Source organism: Chlorella variabilis, assembly GCF_000147415.1.
Source record: "Chlorella variabilis unplaced genomic scaffold CHLNCscaffold_15, whole genome shotgun sequence".
Classification (NCBI taxonomy): domain Eukaryota; kingdom Viridiplantae; phylum Chlorophyta; class Trebouxiophyceae; order Chlorellales; family Chlorellaceae; genus Chlorella; species Chlorella variabilis.
The window spans coordinates 575,957-593,970 of record NW_005435073.1 but is presented as its reverse complement, the minus strand read 5'-3'; the positions used below and the strand labels follow the sequence as shown (position 1 = coordinate 593,970).

At 66.5% G+C, this 18,014-nt stretch overlaps 3 protein-coding genes across 3 annotated transcripts in view; 2 read left to right on the top strand and 1 right to left on the bottom strand.

Annotated features, from left to right (window-relative positions):
- Nucleotides 1-3,184, top strand: part of CHLNCDRAFT_31925 (hypothetical protein) — a gene marked incomplete at its 3' end in the record, with an annotated part of 4,369 nt that extends 1,185 nt beyond the window's left edge. Inside the window, exons 5-15 of the mRNA XM_005846070.1 lie at nt 122-229; nt 383-456; nt 661-799; nt 1,047-1,162; nt 1,355-1,416; nt 1,614-1,692; nt 1,887-1,955; nt 2,151-2,199; nt 2,304-2,446; nt 2,631-2,857; nt 3,006-3,184. Of these exons, the coding sequence (XP_005846132.1) occupies nt 122-229; nt 383-456; nt 661-799; nt 1,047-1,162; nt 1,355-1,416; nt 1,614-1,692; nt 1,887-1,955; nt 2,151-2,199; nt 2,304-2,446; nt 2,631-2,857; nt 3,006-3,182 (1,243 nt within the window). The remainder of the gene's footprint in view (nt 1-121; nt 230-382; nt 457-660; nt 800-1,046; nt 1,163-1,354; nt 1,417-1,613; nt 1,693-1,886; nt 1,956-2,150; nt 2,200-2,303; nt 2,447-2,630; nt 2,858-3,005) is intronic.
- Nucleotides 3,185-4,695: 1,511 nt separating this feature from the next.
- On the top strand, nt 4,696-5,622 carry CHLNCDRAFT_136083 (hypothetical protein; the record flags this gene model as incomplete). Its single annotated transcript, XM_005846069.1, has 4 exons — nt 4,696-4,791; nt 4,942-5,060; nt 5,137-5,202; nt 5,400-5,622. 4 exons carry the CDS (start codon nt 4,696-4,698, stop codon nt 5,620-5,622), a joined length of 504 nt encoding a protein of 167 aa, XP_005846131.1.
- Nucleotides 5,623-17,346: 11,724 nt separating this feature from the next.
- CHLNCDRAFT_136080 (expressed protein) lies at nt 17,347-17,951 on the bottom strand (the record flags this gene model as incomplete). The annotated part of the gene is made up of 3 exons (XM_005845944.1): nt 17,347-17,424; nt 17,620-17,690; nt 17,894-17,951. 3 exons carry the CDS (start codon nt 17,949-17,951, stop codon nt 17,347-17,349), a joined length of 207 nt encoding a protein of 68 aa, XP_005846006.1.
- Nucleotides 17,952-18,014: the final 63 nt, after the last annotated feature.

Here is an 18,014-nt window from a genome sequence, read left to right as displayed (position 1 = left end):
TGTGTTGGTGCCTGTGGGGGGTGGGTGGGGTGGAGCGGAAGGGTGAAGCGCGGCAGCTGCCTGCCTTGTTTTCGGAAGGTGCAGCGCAAGGGGAGAAACTCCTGGCGGCGGCACGAGCGAGGCACCCATCGCCGGCCGCAGCCCTCCCTACTCCCCCACCCACACACCACTGTCTGCAGGCGGGCGCTCTCGTGGACAACCCTGACCAGCGAATCGCCGTGGATGTGCGGTGAGCAGAGGGAGCCTCCCGCCCCCGCTGCACTGTCCTCGCACGGTTTTCGCTTGCGCTGTCACTTTCTCTGCCCCCTGCGTCAGCCTGCTGCTCCCTCCCCACGCCTCCCATCCCCTGCTGCTGCCTGCTGCCGCACCTGCACCACTGCAGCAACTTTACGGATACAGCCCTCACCTTTTCTGTGGTCATGCTCAACGCCTGCATCGACCTGGTCAGCTTCTCAGGTGCGCTGGGGGTGTGCACAGCTCACCAATGCCCTCCCTGGTTGGTGGCCCCCACAAGTTCTATGCTCTGAAAGCTCCCAGCGCAACGGTTTGCCCTGCCCTGCCTGCATCGCCTCCTCCCACCCGCCCGCCCGCCATCCACCGCTGCTGTACCCGATGTCCTGCCGCTCTGTGCTGCCACTGTACTGCACCGTACCGCCGCAGGCATCCTGTACAGCATCTACCCTCCCCTCTTTGGCGCCCTGGCCGTCTATGCCGTGGGCGGCACCGCCCTCTCCGTCTACATCGGTCGCCCGCTGGTGGGCCTTAACTTCCAGCAGGAGGCGCAGGAAGCAAACTTCCGGTGGGTGGGTGTGGTGGCGGGTGTGGCCGCGCAGGCCCCTCCTGGGTGGGCTGGCGGGCAGCCGGGCGGGCGGGCGCGGCTTGGCGGATGGTGAATCGGTTGGCGCTTGGCGGGGCGCGATGGATGGAGGGCATGCTGGGCGGCAGGCACTGCTTGGCTGCGGGTGGCGCCTCTTTCAGTGCATTGCCCCACCTAGCCCTTCTCACACCCCATCCCGCACACACATGCCGCCTGGCCCCATGCGTAGGTACGGCCTGGTGCGCGTGCGGGAGAATGCCGAGAGCATCGCCTTCTACGGCGGCGAGGACAACGAGCAGCGCCTGCTGAACAGCCGCCTCAAGGCCGCCATCGGCAACTTCCTGGGTGAGCGGGCGGGCGGGCCCCATGGGACTAGTGTGTGGGCTGTTAGGGATACAGATTATGGGGGAGGCAGGCCCCGGACTCCTGAGCCGGTGGCTGGGCTGCTGTCGTCAGGAATGGGAGGAGTAACGGGGTGTCGTGGCTGGGCGTGCACTAAAGCCCACACCGCCACCGCACAACCCCCCTCCCTCACAGAGCTGCTCAAGGCCTCCCGGAACCTCAGCTTCTTCACCAGCTTCTACCGCTTCCTCATCCAGGTGTGTGGTACTGCCTGAACTGCAGCAACCAATGCGCCGGCACAGCAGCACCCACCCACCGAGCGGCTTGCGCTGTGCGTATATGGGCGCGTCCCTCCCCTCGCACACTCCACCTCCACTCCACATGATTACCCCTCGCACAGTCCACCGCAATTCTCCATAAATCCTTTGCCCCGTCCGTCCATGCTTCACTGCAGGTGCTGCCGGCCGCCGTGGTGGCGCCGCTCTACTTCCGGGGCGAGATTGAGTTTGGGGTGATCAACCAGAGCGCCTCTGGTGGGTGTCTAGCCAGCTGGGTGGGTGTCTAGCCAGTTGGGCGACGTGGGGAGGGGCTGTTGCCATTAGCAGCCGCCGCACGCCACGCGCACATTGCTGGGGCCGGAGGGAGCACATGCACGCCGCTGTGGCTTCACCAGCGAGCCTGCCTGCTGCCCCGCTGACCCGCATCCACCCCCGTGCTGCACCCGCAGCCTTCAACCACATCCTCACCGATGTGTCTCTGGTGGTGTACCAGTTTGAGGCGATTGCCGGCTTTTCAGGTGTGTGTGTGTGTGTGTGTGTGTTGAGGAAGGTGGGGTGGCTGGAATGGAGCTGCATGCTGCTGCTGGGTGCAGATTGCCTTGGGATGAGCAGCCTCGGTCGCAGGTGGAGGGCCAGGCGGGCGACTACCCAGCCCCCGGTCCGGGGCTGTTCACATGAATGCACCTCTCTTGGATGCAACTCCCTCTGTGCAGCCGTGATTGACCGTCTGGGAGAGTTTGATGAAGTGCTGGAGGGCAGCAGGTGGGGACATGCAGCCAGCCAGCCCACCCCTACCTGTGTGCGGGGTTGCGCCCCGTCCGCTTACTGTTGCTGGTGCCTGTTGAGCCGCCCATGCTTGCCTGCAGAGCCGGAGGCACTGCCACAGTCGATCCCGTCAAGGCAGCCGCCTCTGCGGATACAGACGACGAGGCGGCTGCTGGCAGCAAGGCTGATGAGGAGGCAGCCAGGCCCGGCGGCATCGTCATCACCGACCTGCCGGGCACCTCGGGTGAGGCTGGCCGCTCTTGTCAATGGTGTATGTGTGCTGCCTATGCCAAGAGTGAATCAGGAATCTCCTTTTGCATTGTTTCCCTCAGCCGCACTCCCATGCCGTTCTACTTCCATTCACAACATGTTAAGCGCTTGCCTGCCCGCCTGCCTGCCTGCCCCGCCTCCCCTCCCTCCCCTCGCAGGCCGCTCGCTGCTGGACATCCGGAGCCTGACGCTGCAGGTGCCCAGCAGCGGGGCGACCCTTGTGTCAGACCTCACCCTGTCTGTGACCCCGGGTCACTCCCTGCTCATCATGGGGCCCAGCGGCGCAGGCAAGACCAGCATCCTGCGGACCGTGGCCGGCCTGTGGAACTGCGGCAGCGGACACATCGTGCGGCATGGCCAGCCCATGGGGCGGGCCGAGGGCGAGGTGAGGCCGCCAGCTCGGGGGGAGGCTGGAGCGCTAACTTTCAAGCGCCACGGCCGAGCGTTTCTACGGATGCTGCTGCCGCTCCAGGACGAGTGTAGCCAGGTGTGGCTGGGCACAAAGCATCGCCTGCCTGCCTGCTTGGCCGCAGGGCGACATCTTCTTTGTGCCGCAGCGGCCGTACGTCGTGCTGGGCACGCTGCGCGACCAAGTTCTCTACCCGACATGGGCCCAGCTGGTAGAGCAGCCAGCTGGCCCCGCTGGGCCCGACTCGACGCATGCAGCAGCAGCAGAAGCCGAAGCAGTGGGAACTAGTGCCACAGCAGCAGCGGCGGCCGCAACGGATGCGGCCGGAAGCAACGGTGTGAGCGGCAGCGAGCCTGGAGGTGCAGAGGCCGCCAGCAGCAGCAGCGACGGCAGTAGCAGCAGCAGCAGCGGTGGCAAAAGGTCGGTTGATGGCAGCGGCAGCGCGCGGCGGCCGCTGCCAAGTGACGCTGAGCTGAGGGCGGCTCTGCGGGAGGTGCAGCTGGGGCCGCTGCTCGACCGCATCAATGGCAACCTGGATGCTGTGGCCGACTGGGCCTCCACGCTGTCGCTAGGGGAACAGCAGCGCCTGGCCTTTGCACGTGTGATTTTGGCCAAGGTGCGGCGGGGCCGCGAAGGCAGCACCGCGCAGCTGCGCTGCTTGCTCCACGCTTGCTTGCCTCTGCATCGGCCTGCTGGGGCGTGCATCGGTGCACGCACCCCTGTGGCATTGAGCCCCTGGGATGGACACCTGGCCCTGCGCTGCCATGCTGCTGTGCTGCAGCCTCGGCTGGTGCTGATGGATGAGTCCACCTCAGCCCTGGACACCCGCAACGAGCGGCTGCTGTACGAGGCGCTGCGCGCCGCAGGTGGGTGGACGCCAGGCTGGCGGGCCGGTGGTACCACGTTGGTCAATTTGGGGGGCATGGGAATCGGGGAACGCGCTCTTCGCTGCTGACGCCGCTGGCTTCTCTCTGATGGCTCTCGCCTCCTGCAGGCATCACGTTTGTCAGCGTGGGCCACCGCCCCACCCTGTGCCAGTACCACGACCGCGTGCTGCTGCTGCACGGCAATGCCAGCGGGATCAGCGAGCCCACGGACGGCGGCGGTGGCACCCCTCCGGCGCCGCTGGGCGGCTGGGAGGTGCGGCCGGCCTCTGAGATGACTCTGGAGAAAGCCTTGGACTACATGGGCTAGCACGGTTCGTTGGGCAAACTTCCCGACGCAGCCCTCCCCGGCAGCAGCAAACCCAGCCTCTCTGTTCATCAATATTCAACGCACTGTGCCCAATTGAGGGTGCCATTCTGATTCCAGATTTTATTCATCATAAAAGCATGTATTTCTTCAGCTGGATCCTGTGCAACACATCCTCCTTCTGCAGCAACTCGGTGTCTATCGCAGGCTGACGGGCGGCGGCGTGGCGGGCATGCTGTGCCAGCTTTGCTCCTGTATTCGCTCCCTCACACAGGCTTTTTGCTTGACTCGTTCTCCGAGCCGCACCTGCCCTTCAGGCATCGGGAGCTTGTGCATTGGGGCGAGCAGGCACAGAACCACGCCTGCACCCAAACAGGGAGAGGAGCGGGCACTGCATCTGCCACGGTCCCCGCCCCCAATGCCCACTCGCCCGTCTGCTAGTGAATCGCCACCAATCTTTATTTTGAGGGATTCTGTCGGTTTTCAGGCGCACGTGTGTGCATCCAGTACTCCCCAGGCCACTTTCTATCCAGAAAGAAAGTTGATGGTGGGGCCTCGGACGGCCTGCCTGCTCCCTAATGGCTCTGTTGCTTTTCAGACGTGTCGGCAAAGCAGTGGGCGCCATGTCTCTGGCCAGGGCGAGGGAGGCCTGCAGGATTTACCTGAAGGACGAGCTGCCGCTGGACAAGGACCCTCGTGAAGTCATCCAGCGCTTTCGGGTGAGCCCGTGGTGACACGGAATCTGCAGCAGGGGCAGCAGGACAGGGCACTCCGGCCGCCACTGGAGGCGGGTGCCAACGTGCCGCTGTGGCGCAAGTGCCTCCACTGCCAGTGGCCACTGAGCCAGCCATCTTGGTGCTGCTCCACAGGCAACGGTGAACATGTTACCGGAGGAGTTGGAGGAGTGGCTGCTTAGCGCGGATAGCCGGCAGGCAGTGGAGCAGGCGGCGGAGGAGGCAGACAGGAATGGGAGGCATGTGGCGCGCAGGTTGGCCTGCAGCCCGCAGCTCGCCGCCGCACTTGGTGCATGCCTGAGCCTTGAAAACAAGCATGTTTGCTTGCAGGATTGTGGAAATGCTGCAGAAGGACGATGAGTGCGTGTATGAAGCGGATCTCGAACAAATGAACCAGTGAGCCTCCCTGTCGGCCGTGCTGCTGTATCGCCGCTCCCGTTGGCAATCCCGCTCCTGCCACTGCTGAGGGGCTGGGTCCCAGCTGGGATGCCCAGTGGCCGCTGTGCAAGCTGCTTCTTCCACAGAAGGGTGCCACAGGAGCCTCTGCGAATCGTTGTTCCTGCCGCTGCTCCTCCCCCTTGCTCCTTCCGCAGGATCACGCAGTACATCTCCTGCCACCGCCGCCTGCTGGAGGAGAAGGGCAACGCGCTGGATCCTCTGGAGCTTGCTCACCTGAAGAACTTTGGGTTTGATTTGCACAAGGCCGTCAACGCGCCAGCAGCAGCGGGGCAAGCTGGCGGCGGCAGCAAGCCAGCCGCAGCTGCTGGCGGCGGTCGGATGGGAGGCCAGGCCGAGCCACAGCGGATGGAGCCGTGAGCGGCCAGCAGCCATCAGCTCTGTACAAACTAGCAACTCTCGAACGAGCTCAGGCGCACAAGCCTGGTGTCAAGTCGACAATCTTGCATGGCGCCGGCAGTCAAGTATGCAGAATGGCGGGCTTTGATCCTCCGTTGTTTTGGTATCAGTTTGGTTCATGCAAAAGCAGAGTCACACAGGGCTGCTCACCAGCACTGCGCAGGCTTATTCTCAATTGAAGAAAGGAAAACTTCAGAATACATGGCAACAAAATGGAAAGGAAGAGGCGCATTGGACGCGTCGTCACTCGCTGTTCAGCCGGCGGCTGGCGTCTGTGTGGTGTTCGCTTCGAAGTTGGCTCGCAATCCGCTGATCCATGGTGTGTCTGGGCCCTGGTGCACCACTACCGGTTCTCCGGACTCGGGAAGGGTATACAGGAAGCAGAGGCCGGATGCACCCAGGGTCTCACACCTGCGCCAGCGGTGGGGCCGGCACAAGAGGTTTGAAATAGCAGCCAGATATGAAGCTCCGCACAAGCATGCAGCCCGCCGCGTCGCAGCCGGCGCTGTGATTCCATCACTTTGCTGGGCGCCTGCCCAGACTGCTGTCCCGCCACTTGCCTTGGGTCTGAGGTAGGGCAAACCGCCCACATCTGGCAGCCAGGGTTGTTGTTGCTGCACAACATTCATTCAACGTGAAAGGCAAGGTGAGAGTATTATGGCAAATCCAACTAAACAAAGTGTAGAATTGAACGTACCAGCGAGAACAGCACCCCTCCCCAGAGGGAGTGTCCGCTTGCAGCTCCATCTGCGGCAGCACGCCCTGCCACTCTGTGTTGTGGTACTCAACGCACTGGCCTGCAGGCCAGGCAGTAGGTGTGCACATCCAGCGTTGAAGCAGGCACATCCCGGGACTGCACTCTTCGATGGGGGGCCATGCCACACAACAAGTGGCTGTGCACCCTAGGCAGCGGCTGGGGCAAGCGCAGCCTGCGGCTATCTAGCCTGCTGACCTGCGCTGCCGCCTGCTGCGGTGGTGACGTTGTTCGCGCCCATGCCAGCCCAGATGTGGGGCAGCTGGGGCGGGGTCTGCACGCGGGTGACCAGGCCGGAGACGAAGGGCACACCCGAGCCACGCTGGCTGAAGATGGCGAAGCCCTCGCCGGCCTCGTCAGAGGAGAACTCGCAGGTGGCGGCCGGCACGAGGCGGGTGCTGTTGGCGGCCTCCTCGGCAGTGCAGAGGCGGAGGCCGATGTTGCCGTAGTGCACCTCGCAGCTGCAGCCACGCAATGAGCGCCATCAGCGTCAACAGGCTGTCACCGGGCCCTGCACACAGGACAACTGCGTCCATGCTGTTGCATCCATGCGGGCGCTCACCCCTGGCCCACGTCTGCGGGGCACCAGCTCCACACGCGGCAGTCCTCAGCCGCCAGGCACTGCGCCTTGCACTCGTCCTGGGTGTACACCAGTGTGGTTTTGATGAACAGGGCAGCCTCGTAGTACGAGTTGGGCTCCACTGTGCTGCTGGACTGGCCCATGATCGACTGGCCTGAGGGGTCTACCCGGGTCTGTATCTGCGAGCGGCGCGGTAGGGGAGCAGGCGGGGGAGGCGGTGTGCTGTGGCCGGGGAGTTTCAGCCCGCGAGTTGCGACCACGTTGGCATGGACGACAACGTGGTGCAAATGCGTGCCCTGGCCAGCAGACTGCACACAGCACGGGGGCGGTGTGCCCGCTCCGCCGCTGCCGCTGGAATGGCGGTGGCAGGCGTGTGGTCCAGGAGGAGTTAGCGCGACCGCGTCCTACCTGCTGCTTCAGCTCCCGGGCTCCCACGATGGTGAATAGCGCCAGCAGCGCCCCTAACGCGAGGGCAAGTGTGCTTGGGGGAGGCATGCCGGCTACCACCTAGTGTGGCCGTCCACGAGCGAGTGAGAGCGGCGGGCGTGTGCAACGTGTGAGGATTGGCTTGCGTGTGGTGGCTGCAAGCGCCGAAAATGTTTTGGGCCAGCCAGTCCGGGGGTGTGCCCATATCGTGAGGGCGGGTTCCGGAGCTGAGGCGACCATTTTCTGCTCCTGCGAGCCTGAAATACCATTCAATGCAGTTGTGAGACTCATGTCACCCCGATGTCCTACCAAGGGGCCCTCCCGCCGCCGCCGCCGCCTTCGCGGCTGCTCTTGCGGCGTCGGCCGCTGCTGCACCTCGACGGCCAGCAGCAGGAGTGCCTCATTACAGGTCATCAATCCAACGATAGCTGTGGCAGCAAGGAGCGGGAAGGCGTGGCGAGGATAACCGAGCAGCAGAGAGGTTCAATTCAGTCAGTAGCGGTTGGCGACGATGTGAGCGTTTTAACTTTAATTCTGCGAAGCAAGTAGGTGCCGCTGGCCCTGGGACCAGGCAGACGGAAGGGCACCCGTGCTGTACAAGGCATAGATCACGTCTGGCGAAGGGCTAGGCCGGGGGCAGCACTCCCGCTCCGTAGCCGCTGACCCAGGGCGTGTCCAGGCCCTGGTGCAACATATCGGCTTCCCCGCTCCCCGCCATCTTCATCAAGAAGCAGTAGCCGGCGACGCCCAGGTCTTGGCACCTGCACAGGCATGCCACGCACGGCGGTCGGCATAACATTCCTTGGCGATGCCGCTGTGGTGATGCCAGCATTGCATTCGCGCTGGGGGCGCCAGCTGCCCTCTCTTCCTCATTCCAGCACCGCCAGCTTGCCTGGAGTCCTTCCCGGGGCACACTTTCCAGACCTGGCACCCGGGCTTGTTGTTGCAGAGCATGCAGCAGTTGTCGCCATTGGGCGAGTCCAAAACCAGCTCCAGCTCAGGCAGCTCCCCGTTGAACTCTGTGTTGTGGAACTCTGTGCACTGGCCTGCTGGGCAGCAGGGCGGCGGACGCCATGGTGGGGAGTGCCGCACAGCGGGCAGCCAAGCAGGCTGGCCAGCAGGCAGGCTGGGATGTGGGGAGGATGGTGTTGTGGGATACAGCAGGCCGGGGACCCGCGCCATGGCCCCGCCAGGCCCATGCCACGTGCTCACCAGAGCCGGTCTCGTGCACCATGTGCGGCAGCTGCGGCGGGATGAGCACGCGGGTGACCAGGCCGGCGACAAAGGGCACCGCGGCGCCGCGGTAGATGAACAGGGAGAAGCCGCTGCCCACGGGGTCTGTAGAGAACTCGCAGGTGGAGGGCAGCACCAGGCGGGAGCCGGCATCGGTGGCGTTGCGGTCGTAGGAGCCGCAGAAGCGGGACCCCACGCTGCCGTACTGCACCAGGCACCTGCGCAGCACCTCGTGGAAGGCAGGGTGACCATAGCCCGTCTAGGCATGCACGCAGCGAGGCAGGCAGGGCGCAGGCAGGCGGGCTCACCCTTCTCTCTGGGTGGTGGGGCACCAGCTCCACACCCGGCAGGCCTGGTTGTCCAGGCACTGCGCCTTGCAGTCCTCCGCCGAAAACAACACGTTGCTGCCGATCAGCTGCGCGGCCTCAAAGTAGGTGCCTGGCTCGGCGATGCTGCTGGCCGTCCTGGCCCCGATGTTTATTTCCTGTGCTAATGCAGACCCCAGGCTGGCTGCCTGCACGGCGGCCGCCGCTGCAGCGTCTAGCGCCTGCCCCGCCCCAGTGGCTGCCGTGTTTGTGGGGTTCCACACGACCTGTGCGGGAAAAGGGGGCAGCGTGTTTTGCATGTTGGGTAGGAGTACTAGGTGGGGTTACCTTTGTCTGCATCTGTCTGGCTTGGTTGCTGCCACGAACTGCAAGGCGGCAGCGGCGGGCGGCGGCTGGTGGCTCTCACCGTCTCCGCCACTCGTGGCGCGGCCTGTTGCTGCAGTTCCCTGTGCCGCGCGTCTGCAGCTCTGCACAGGGCTAGCAGCGTTAAGCAAGCCAGGAGAGCTCGTTGCATGGCTGGTCCGGAAGCCATGCTAGGAGGGACTAAGCCCGTGTCGTCTCAAAGTCAACAAGCAGACGTGTGCACGCTATGTGTTGTGTGAAACAGCGAAAAATAGCACAGCATGCTGCGCCCCCCCAGGAAGCGGTCACGACCGCCATATTGCATCCCCAATCTCCACCTCGGGAGGAGATAGCCAGGCTCGTGCAGGCCTACAGACACAGCACAGGGCTGCGGCGGGCTCGCTGGCTGACTGCCCAGGGTTGTGGCCGGTCACCACTACACCCGCCGCTCGCCCGCCCGCCCTCGCTGCTCTGCTGCATGTGGTTCTGTGCCAATGTCATAAACACTGCACTTTGCTGCTCTAGTAGAGAATGAGGGTGGGGAGGAGGAAGGGGCTAGGCGCCGGCGCCTCATCCGGCACTACCGCAACAATGAGCGGAGGCCGCAAGCAGGGAGCAAGCAGGTGCAGTGTTGACGAGCCGGCGGAAGGCAAAGCAGTGTATGTTATCGCATGGCAGCCATGGGGGCTGCAAGAGAAAGAATCCTTGGAGAGTGCACCAGCGTGAAAAATCGAGGCCTGTCGCCAACCATGGGAAGGCGCACGGGACGGCGGCAATCGCAAAACACAGTATCAGGAACGGGGAACTGGGAAGCATACAGCAGACAACTCAAGCCAGCAGGGAAGAAACGAAACAAAAACGTCACGATAAATGATAAGGGCAGAATCATCTACTGTCGACGTGCTGCGATGCCCGCTCGACTGCCAGGGCTCACAAACAGCAACGGTGTGTGCGTGGCAGCCGCGCAGGATGCACTTGATCAAGACGGCACGCAGAGCACGCCTCAGGGCATGTGCTCCATGCGCCACAGCACCGCTGCCAGCAGCACCGCAGAAGCGATGGACGCCAGCGCCAGCAGCTGCAGCCAGGGGCGCTCCTTCTGCTTGCGCCGGGCCTCCATGGCCTGCGCGGCAGGCAGAGGCAGCAGAGAGGGAGGCCAGCAGGCAGGTCAGGGCAGATGTGCAACAGGCCCGGCCCTCCAACAACAACAGGAATCATTATAGGGTGCTGCGCTGCCCTCCCGACATGCCACCCAGGGAGCCACCTGGCCCCATCCCGGCTTCTCCAGCCTGCCGGCCCCGCAGCCCGCCAGCTGACACCTGCGACACGTAGGCAGGCGCTGCCCTTCCAGCTCACCTTCTGCACCAGCGTCTCCACATGCGTGTCCCGCAGCTTCCAGCTCTTGAGCACCTCTGCGGTGATCTCCTCCAGAGGCAGGTCGGGAGGGATGATCACATCTGCCACCGGCAGCGGCTCGCCGCCGCCCTGCTGCTGCTGCTGCTGCTGAGCGGGGTCGGCAGCAGCGCCAGCCGCGGCGGTACCAGCCGCGGGGGCTATGCCGCCACGCGGCGCCACACCCGCTCCGCCGTCGGCCTCTGCCGCAGCGCCCGCCGCCGCATCGCGGTCGCCCTTGCGCGGCACGCCCGGCACAAACTGCGTGGCGGCCAGCCACCAGGATGGGTTCTCCTGAGGCACCTCGTTGCCGTCGGCGTCATACGAGGGGAGGCCGCGGCTGCGCTGCTGCGCCGCCTCGGAGGCCGGCGCCGCATCCAGCCCCACCGCGGCAGTGGACGCCGTGCCATCGCTGTCACTGTCCTCCTCCTCGCTCGACGGCTGCCGAGCGTCCACGGCTGCGGAGGCCGCCTGAGCCACCGCCGCCGCGTCGGCGGCCTGCGCTGCCGCACGGTGCGCCGCCGCCAGTGCCTCCTCGGCTCGGTGCAGCGCTGCGTCGGCTGCGCCGGCCGCGGGGGGCGCCTGCTGCTGGCGCTCCACGCGGGCCGGCTGCGCCGCCGCCAGCTGCGCCACCGTGCTCTCCAGCGCCGCAGCCGCATCCTGCAACACTTGGTTCGCCCCCGCCAAATCGCCTGCCGCCACGGCGCTGATGGCGGCAGCCTCTGCAGCCGCCACCGCCTCCACAGCCGCCACCTTGACCTCCGCATCCATGCTTAAGCTGGCGACGTCGGTACCGCCGTTGCCGCCGTTTGCGGCGGTACTGCCGCTGTGCACGATGCCGTCCACCTCGGCAGTCAGCTTCTGCATGGTTTCCGCCATGGTCGTCAGCTGCTCCACTGTGGTGCTGCGGCGGCTGCCGCCGGTGCCGTTGCGCCCCCTGGCGCCGCTGTCGGCGGCGGCGGAGGCAGCGCCGTTGCCGGCACCACCGCTGGCACCGTCGGCTCCCTCAGCGCCGTTGGCAGAGGCAGGGGATGCTGCCACCACCACTGCCTCCACGACTGCTGTTGCTATGGGAGATGTGAGAGACGGCTCAACGGAAGGAGTGCTGCCATTCTCTGGTGGCGCGCCGACAGCCGGCTGCAGGGACGCCGGCGGCGGCGGCGCGCTCCCGGCTGCTGTGGCCGCCTCGCTGCCGGCCGGCTGGCTGCCGTTGGATGGAGCGCTGCTGCCGGCAGGCAGCTGCGGCATCGTGGCGCGGCCGGTTCCCCCGCTGCCCCCGCTGCCACTGCTGCCGCTGCCGCTGCCCTCGTCCTGCGCCTGCTCCCCTTGCCCCTTGCCCTGCTGCTGCTGCTGCGCGGCAGCCGCGGCTCGCGCGATGCGCGCCGCCGCGCGGGCCGCCGCCGCCTTGGTGACCGCCACTGCGGCCGCGGCGGCCGAGGCGGCCACCGCGGCGCGCGAGCTGGCATCCGCGGCGCTCTTCACATCGGTGATCTCCGCGCTCTGCTGCTGGCCCAGGCCGCCAAAGGCCGCCGCCGCACGGTAGCCTGCAGGCGCGAGCCGGTGGGGAGCGTGGGCGGTCACGTTGGTGCGCTGGGTGTGGCGTGTGTGCCGGGGCTTGCAGGCGGGCCAGGGTCCCACCGGCACTCATCCGACCACACCCACCCGGCACCACCGCCAACCCCACACACCGATACCGTGGCGACGCCCACCACCAACCACACCATCGCCACCACACACATGCACCTACAACCCCCACCTGAGTCCACCTCGTCCTCTTGGAACGGCTTGTAAGACATCATCAGCCGAACCGCGCCCTGGGTGCGCTCGCCTGCACCCGGGCAACAAGGGAGGGCGGCGGCGCGGCAGGAATTCAGAGGCGGGCGATAGAGAGGGGCGGGCGGGCTTGATGGCGGCAGCATGAGTGTGCACGCACCAGGCGTCTCAACAGGCTGGGACAGCAACAGCACAGCAGGCTCTCAGCCTCGCGCAGCAGCATTCCGCGACACAGCGCAGCGCAGCGGAGCGCAGCGCAGCGTGCCGCACCCGGCATGCTGCTCTCCACCGGCAGCCAGACGTCGGTGGTGCCGTCTGACGCCAGCTGGCGCAGCTGGAAGGAGGCGCGGCCGACCTCGGTGCGCCCCGTCATGGGCGAGTCGCCGATCCAGATGTCCAAAGACTGCGGCGGTGGGCAGAGGTGGATGATGTTAGAAGCGCCATGGTGGATGATGCCAGGTGTATGTGGTGCTGAATGAGGTGGGTGATGGCGGGGTGTTTGCACAACTGTCTGTGGTGTAACGCGCGTGTGCGCGTTTGTGGCAACGAGGAAGGAGCGCTGGGACACACAGCCCGGCCCAGCAACCACAGCGCAGCACAGCGCGGCACAGCAACCACAGCGCACCTGCGCCAAGGGGTCCTCCACCAGGAACTGGAAGTCCTGGTTCCACACGGGGGCGCGGTGCCGCCCCGCGTGGCTCGTGTCGTCGTCGCGCCGAGACTGCGGCAGGTAGCGCGCGAGGGAGGTGGCGGAGGGGCGTGGGTGTGCATGGCAAGTGGAGTGGGGCAAGTGGGGCAATGGCAGGGGAAGGTGCGAGGAAGAGGCGAGGGCATGGTGCTGGGTAGACCAGGGTAGGGGCACAAGGAATGTAGTTCGCTGCCTGCCCGCCCACCTGTACCGCCTGCGACCCCAGCGTGATGCGGCAGTATGGGTTGCTCTGCCAGGGGAAGCCCCACACGGGCAGGTCGCGAGCCTCGTGCAGGGTCACCTGCATGGGGAAGGGGCGCGGCCGTGGGTGGCGGCAGCAACGAGCCAGACCCACTCGCTAGCAGCCACCCCAGCGCGGCAGGGGCAGGCAGCAGGGCAGGGGCGGCAGGCAGGCCTGGTCGCAAGCGCGGCAAAACAAACCACAGCAAAACAAACACGAGCCAAGTCTCCCCAGGAGCAGCGCCTCCCAGCGCCGCTTGCCTGCAGTTCGCCCTGGAACAAGTCTGGCAGCGACACGCCGCCTGCCGCGCCCTGCGGCCCCAGCGGCAGCGCCGCCAGCAGCGCATGCTCCAGCGCGTCTGCCTGCAGCACCGCCGAGGCCACCGCACGCATCACGGCGTCGCGCCCCACCGCTGCCTCGGCCACTGCAGCGCAGCGGGAGGTGGGCGGCCAATGCGAGAGGTCAGTCGAGAGGGAGGTGCACGCAGGCTGCCGCCGCCAGCGTCAGAAGCTGCCGCTGCTGCTTGGCCAGGGGACTGGGGAGGCCCAGCCCCAGCCCCAGCAGGCCGCTCCCGCTCAGCGCACAAGGCCTTCGGCCCGCAAACCATGCAGCACAGACACAGCATGGCACAGAACAGAACAGCACAGAACAGCGCAGCAGAGAGAGCAGGGTGAGAGAGCAGGGTGCGCACCCGCGGTCACGGCGGGCGGGATGTTGATTTCCAGGCGCTTGGGCAGGGTGATGAGGGCGGGCAGGTCTTTGGTGAAGAACTTGGTGAGGAAGGCCTGCAGGAGGAGGTGCAAGTGGAAGTGAGGAGGGTGACCAGGGCAGGCGAGGCTGGTGTGGGTGGCAGGGAGCAGGCAGGAAGGCAGGACAGACATGCGAGGCCAGGCTGTGGCCAAGCAGGGAGCCCGCCGGGCCGGGCAGACGGTGAAGGGGCGGGATCTAGACGCAGGCCCTGCCCGCTGCCGAGCTTGCCTGCAGGATGGGTATCTTCATGAGGCGGATGCGGTTGTAGGGGTTGAGCTGCACCTTGACTGCAGGCGGGGAGCAGATTGATTGGTTTCAGTTGTCTGCACGGCAGGGAGGCAGGCGCCTGGCGCCCGTGACCACCAGAGTCGAGCCCGGCAGCCCCGCCACTCACTAGAGGGCGCCCCCACGAAGCCGAGCCCCAGCGTGCCAATCCACGGGCACATGGGCGCCAGGCGGATCTTCAGCCACAGCTTGCTCTCCAGATCCAGGTCTGCGCAGCGCGGCGGCAGCGGGCTGGCAGGGCCGGCATCAACAGGGAGGTTGCACCACGCCACCGCAAACGCCAAACGCCAAACTTAAAGAATGTGACCTCGGATGCATTAGCAGGACAGGCAGGCTGGGTGCAGCGGCTATACCAGGATAACGGGCATCAAGGGGGGCGGCAGCAAGAAGAAAGAGCCGCACCTGACACCATTACCGGGATCTTGATGCGCCACCGCCCCGTCCCCACTTCTATGAGCAGCAGCATGCGCGCGCCGCCCGTGTACCGCACATCCACCACGCCGTTGAGGTCGGAATCCTGCGGTACATGCAGTGCCATGCAGGGTCGGCGCCAGGGCGCCGCGCGGGACGGTTCCAGGCGGTGTTGCGCAGGCGCCTTGCAACCAGCTGCCTGACCTGGCCCCTTGTGCTTCTGACAGCCACAGGCCCAGTAAAGAGCAATGAAGGCGGGCCACATGCAATGGAGACGCATGCTCATGTCTGTCCCTGCTGCTCGCCGTTTGTTTCGTCCCATGTCGGGCGCACCTTGCGGCTGGTGCGGCGGCGCATGTTTGTGAAGTAGGGTGCCTCGTGGTCCAGAGTAAACTCCATGATGCGCAGCCGCTGCGGGTGGGCAGGTGGGCGGTGTGGTGTGCATTCATGTTTGTGGTTGTTGTGGTGGTGGTGTGTGTCTCGAGGCATGAGGAGCAGTTGGCAGCGAGCAGCAGAGGGAAGAGGGGTTTGAGGCGCACCCACCACCCGCCACACACACCAGCAGTGCGCAGCCCTGCCCCCACCTGCACGAAACTGGGCACCATCTTCTGCTCCACCAGCGTGTCGAACAGCGGCTGCAGCAGGTCGGCCAGCCAGCGCTCGATGCCGCGCTGGTACACCCGCCACGCCTGCAGCAGGCAGGGCGCGAGAGAGGGGAGAATGCAGGTGAGGACGCGCCGCGGCAGCCAGGTGAAGAGGCGGCGCAGCAGGCAGGCAGGGGCGAGGAGCCAGATGGCAGGCAAGCAGGCAGGGAGGCATGGCAGGCTGGCGGGGAGCCACGTGCGCGGGTGGGTTGCTGGCAGCATCTGGGCTGAAACCGCCGCCCAGCGCCGCCGTCGCCCCACAGCCACCCAGCCCCACCACCCACCCTCCCGCCCTCCCACCAGCACCCACCTTGCGCCAGCACATGTTGACCCACTCCACCGACTCCTCGTCCTCGCTGTACTGCACCAGGGCGGTCGTACCGCCTGGCCCGCCGCCGCCGCCGCCCCGCCCGCGCCGCGCGCCCTCCTCCTCCCGCGTCGGCGGCAGGCTGGGCTCCTTGGGCTCGTGCCACCACACAAAGCGCTGCACCAGGCTGCGCACCACGGGCAGCGTGCCGGTGAAGTTGACTAGATAGTGGAGGGCCACCGCTGCGATGGCACCCAGGGTGAAGAAGCGGATCTCCACGCCCGACGGCGCCTGCGACGGCGGCCGGATGGCATGAGACACCGTGCGGTGGGGCAGCGGGCGGCGAGCCACGTAGGGCGCCGCCGCGGCTGCCAGCCCTGACACGCTGTTGCCCGCGGTGGCGGGGACGTCCAGCGGCAGCGGCGGACGGCCGCTGGTGGACGCTTCTAGCTGCTGCGTCACGCCCACGCGGCCGGCCCCGAAGGCCGCCGCCTGCACGCCATGCTGCTGCTGCTGCTGCTGCTGCAGGGGCTGCGGGGGCTGCGGCCGGCCCTGCTGCTGCTGCTGCCGCCGAGCGCGGAGCTCCTGGTGCAAGGGCCCCCACGCCGCTGCGTCTGCGGTGGCAGAGGTTGCCTGAGCCACCATCTCGTCCTCTGCATCCCACTCGTCCCACCCCGGCTCCTGGCCGCTGCCAGAGGCGGCTGGGGCCGCTTGGCGCGGTTGCGGCGAGCGGCGCTGCCGAGGCCGCCGCCGCGACTGCAGCCCCGCCAGTCGCGGCGGCGGCGGGCCGCTACGGCGAGGCTGCTGCTGCAGGCAGGGGTGGAGCGGAAATCGTGGCATCGGGGATCGTGGCTCGCCGTTGGCGGACGGGGAAGCTTGCAGGAAGAGGGCGGACAAACTGCATGGCAGGGGCCGCGAGGATGGTGCATACCTGTAGGCCGGGCACCACAGGTCTCAATCCAATAGCTCGTGTGCTGATGAGGCTCCCCCTACAGCTGCCGCTAGGGTGCCCCGCACCCGGCCGCAAGCCCGTCATGGGCTGCAGGCTGCTGGCAGGGGCTCTGTGCTGCAGTAAAGGACCGATGGGCAGACTGGGAGCGCCGGGCAAGCCCACCCGAAATCACCTGGGCCAGGCACAGCAGGCAGCGCCGATCTCGCCGCCCGCAGCGTGGCTATTGTGGGGTGGTGCTCCACCCAGTTGTGCAGGCAAGACAGAGGAGACCCGGATATGTGTTTAAAAACGTGCATGCACCACACTGAGGTTGCAAGGAGCAGCGCTCAATAACGGTTCCAGAGCCGGCTCGAGGCTGCGGATGGCCACCCGGGTTCAGCCGGGTCAGCCGGGGAGCTCAAGCCGTGTGTTCTTGCCATTCCTCCCCGCACATGCAGGCGCAATCATTCAAGGGTTACAGTTCATGGCTGTCCACAAGCGCAGGGCGCCATGCCTTGCTGGTGACGCAGGGCCTGGTGCTCCAGTGAGCTTGCTCCCGAAGACTGACGCTGGGGCCACTCGCTGCCACTGCTGCGCTGCGCTCAGCTGCGCAGCTTGCCGAAGATATGCAGGACAAAGACAAACACGATAAAGCTAATAGCTGCCACAATCACCGCTTGCTGCAGCAGCAGCGGCGCGGGGAAGGGGAGCAGCGGTGCGGTTTGGTTGGCAGGGGACGAGTACATGTGCGGGTGCGATGGGTAGCCCGGATGAGAGCTGTTAACTGCACACGGGCTGCAGGTCCCAGCCTTGCAGAGACGCAGCGGGCGCCCAAGCCCCCCCAGCAAGTGCATAGAGGTGGCACCAGGACTCACCGGCGAGAGCTTGAGGACCGAGGAGGCGTCTGTGTAAAAGTAGCTAGAGCCCGACTTGCCGCGCCCTGCCGCTGCATGGGGACGGATGAGGGGCGACGCAGGCAGCAGGCATTCAGCGCAGGGCCCACAGCGAAGCGACAGCGGGCAGGCGGCAGCGGGCGTTGGCAGCAGGCTGTGCCATCACCGGCCTACGGGGGACCCTGCGCTGCCCGCGCTGCCCGCCACTCCGCCCTGCCTCTCTTGCCACAGGGTGCAAGGGGGCCGCAGCTCGCACCTGAGCTTCGCCGCCGAGACACCGCGCCATCGGAGCGCTTGGCCAAGGGGCCTGCCATTTTGTGTGCTTGTGCTGTGACGGGCTCAGCGCCCCGCTCCAAGCCCCAGGGAAAGACGGCTGT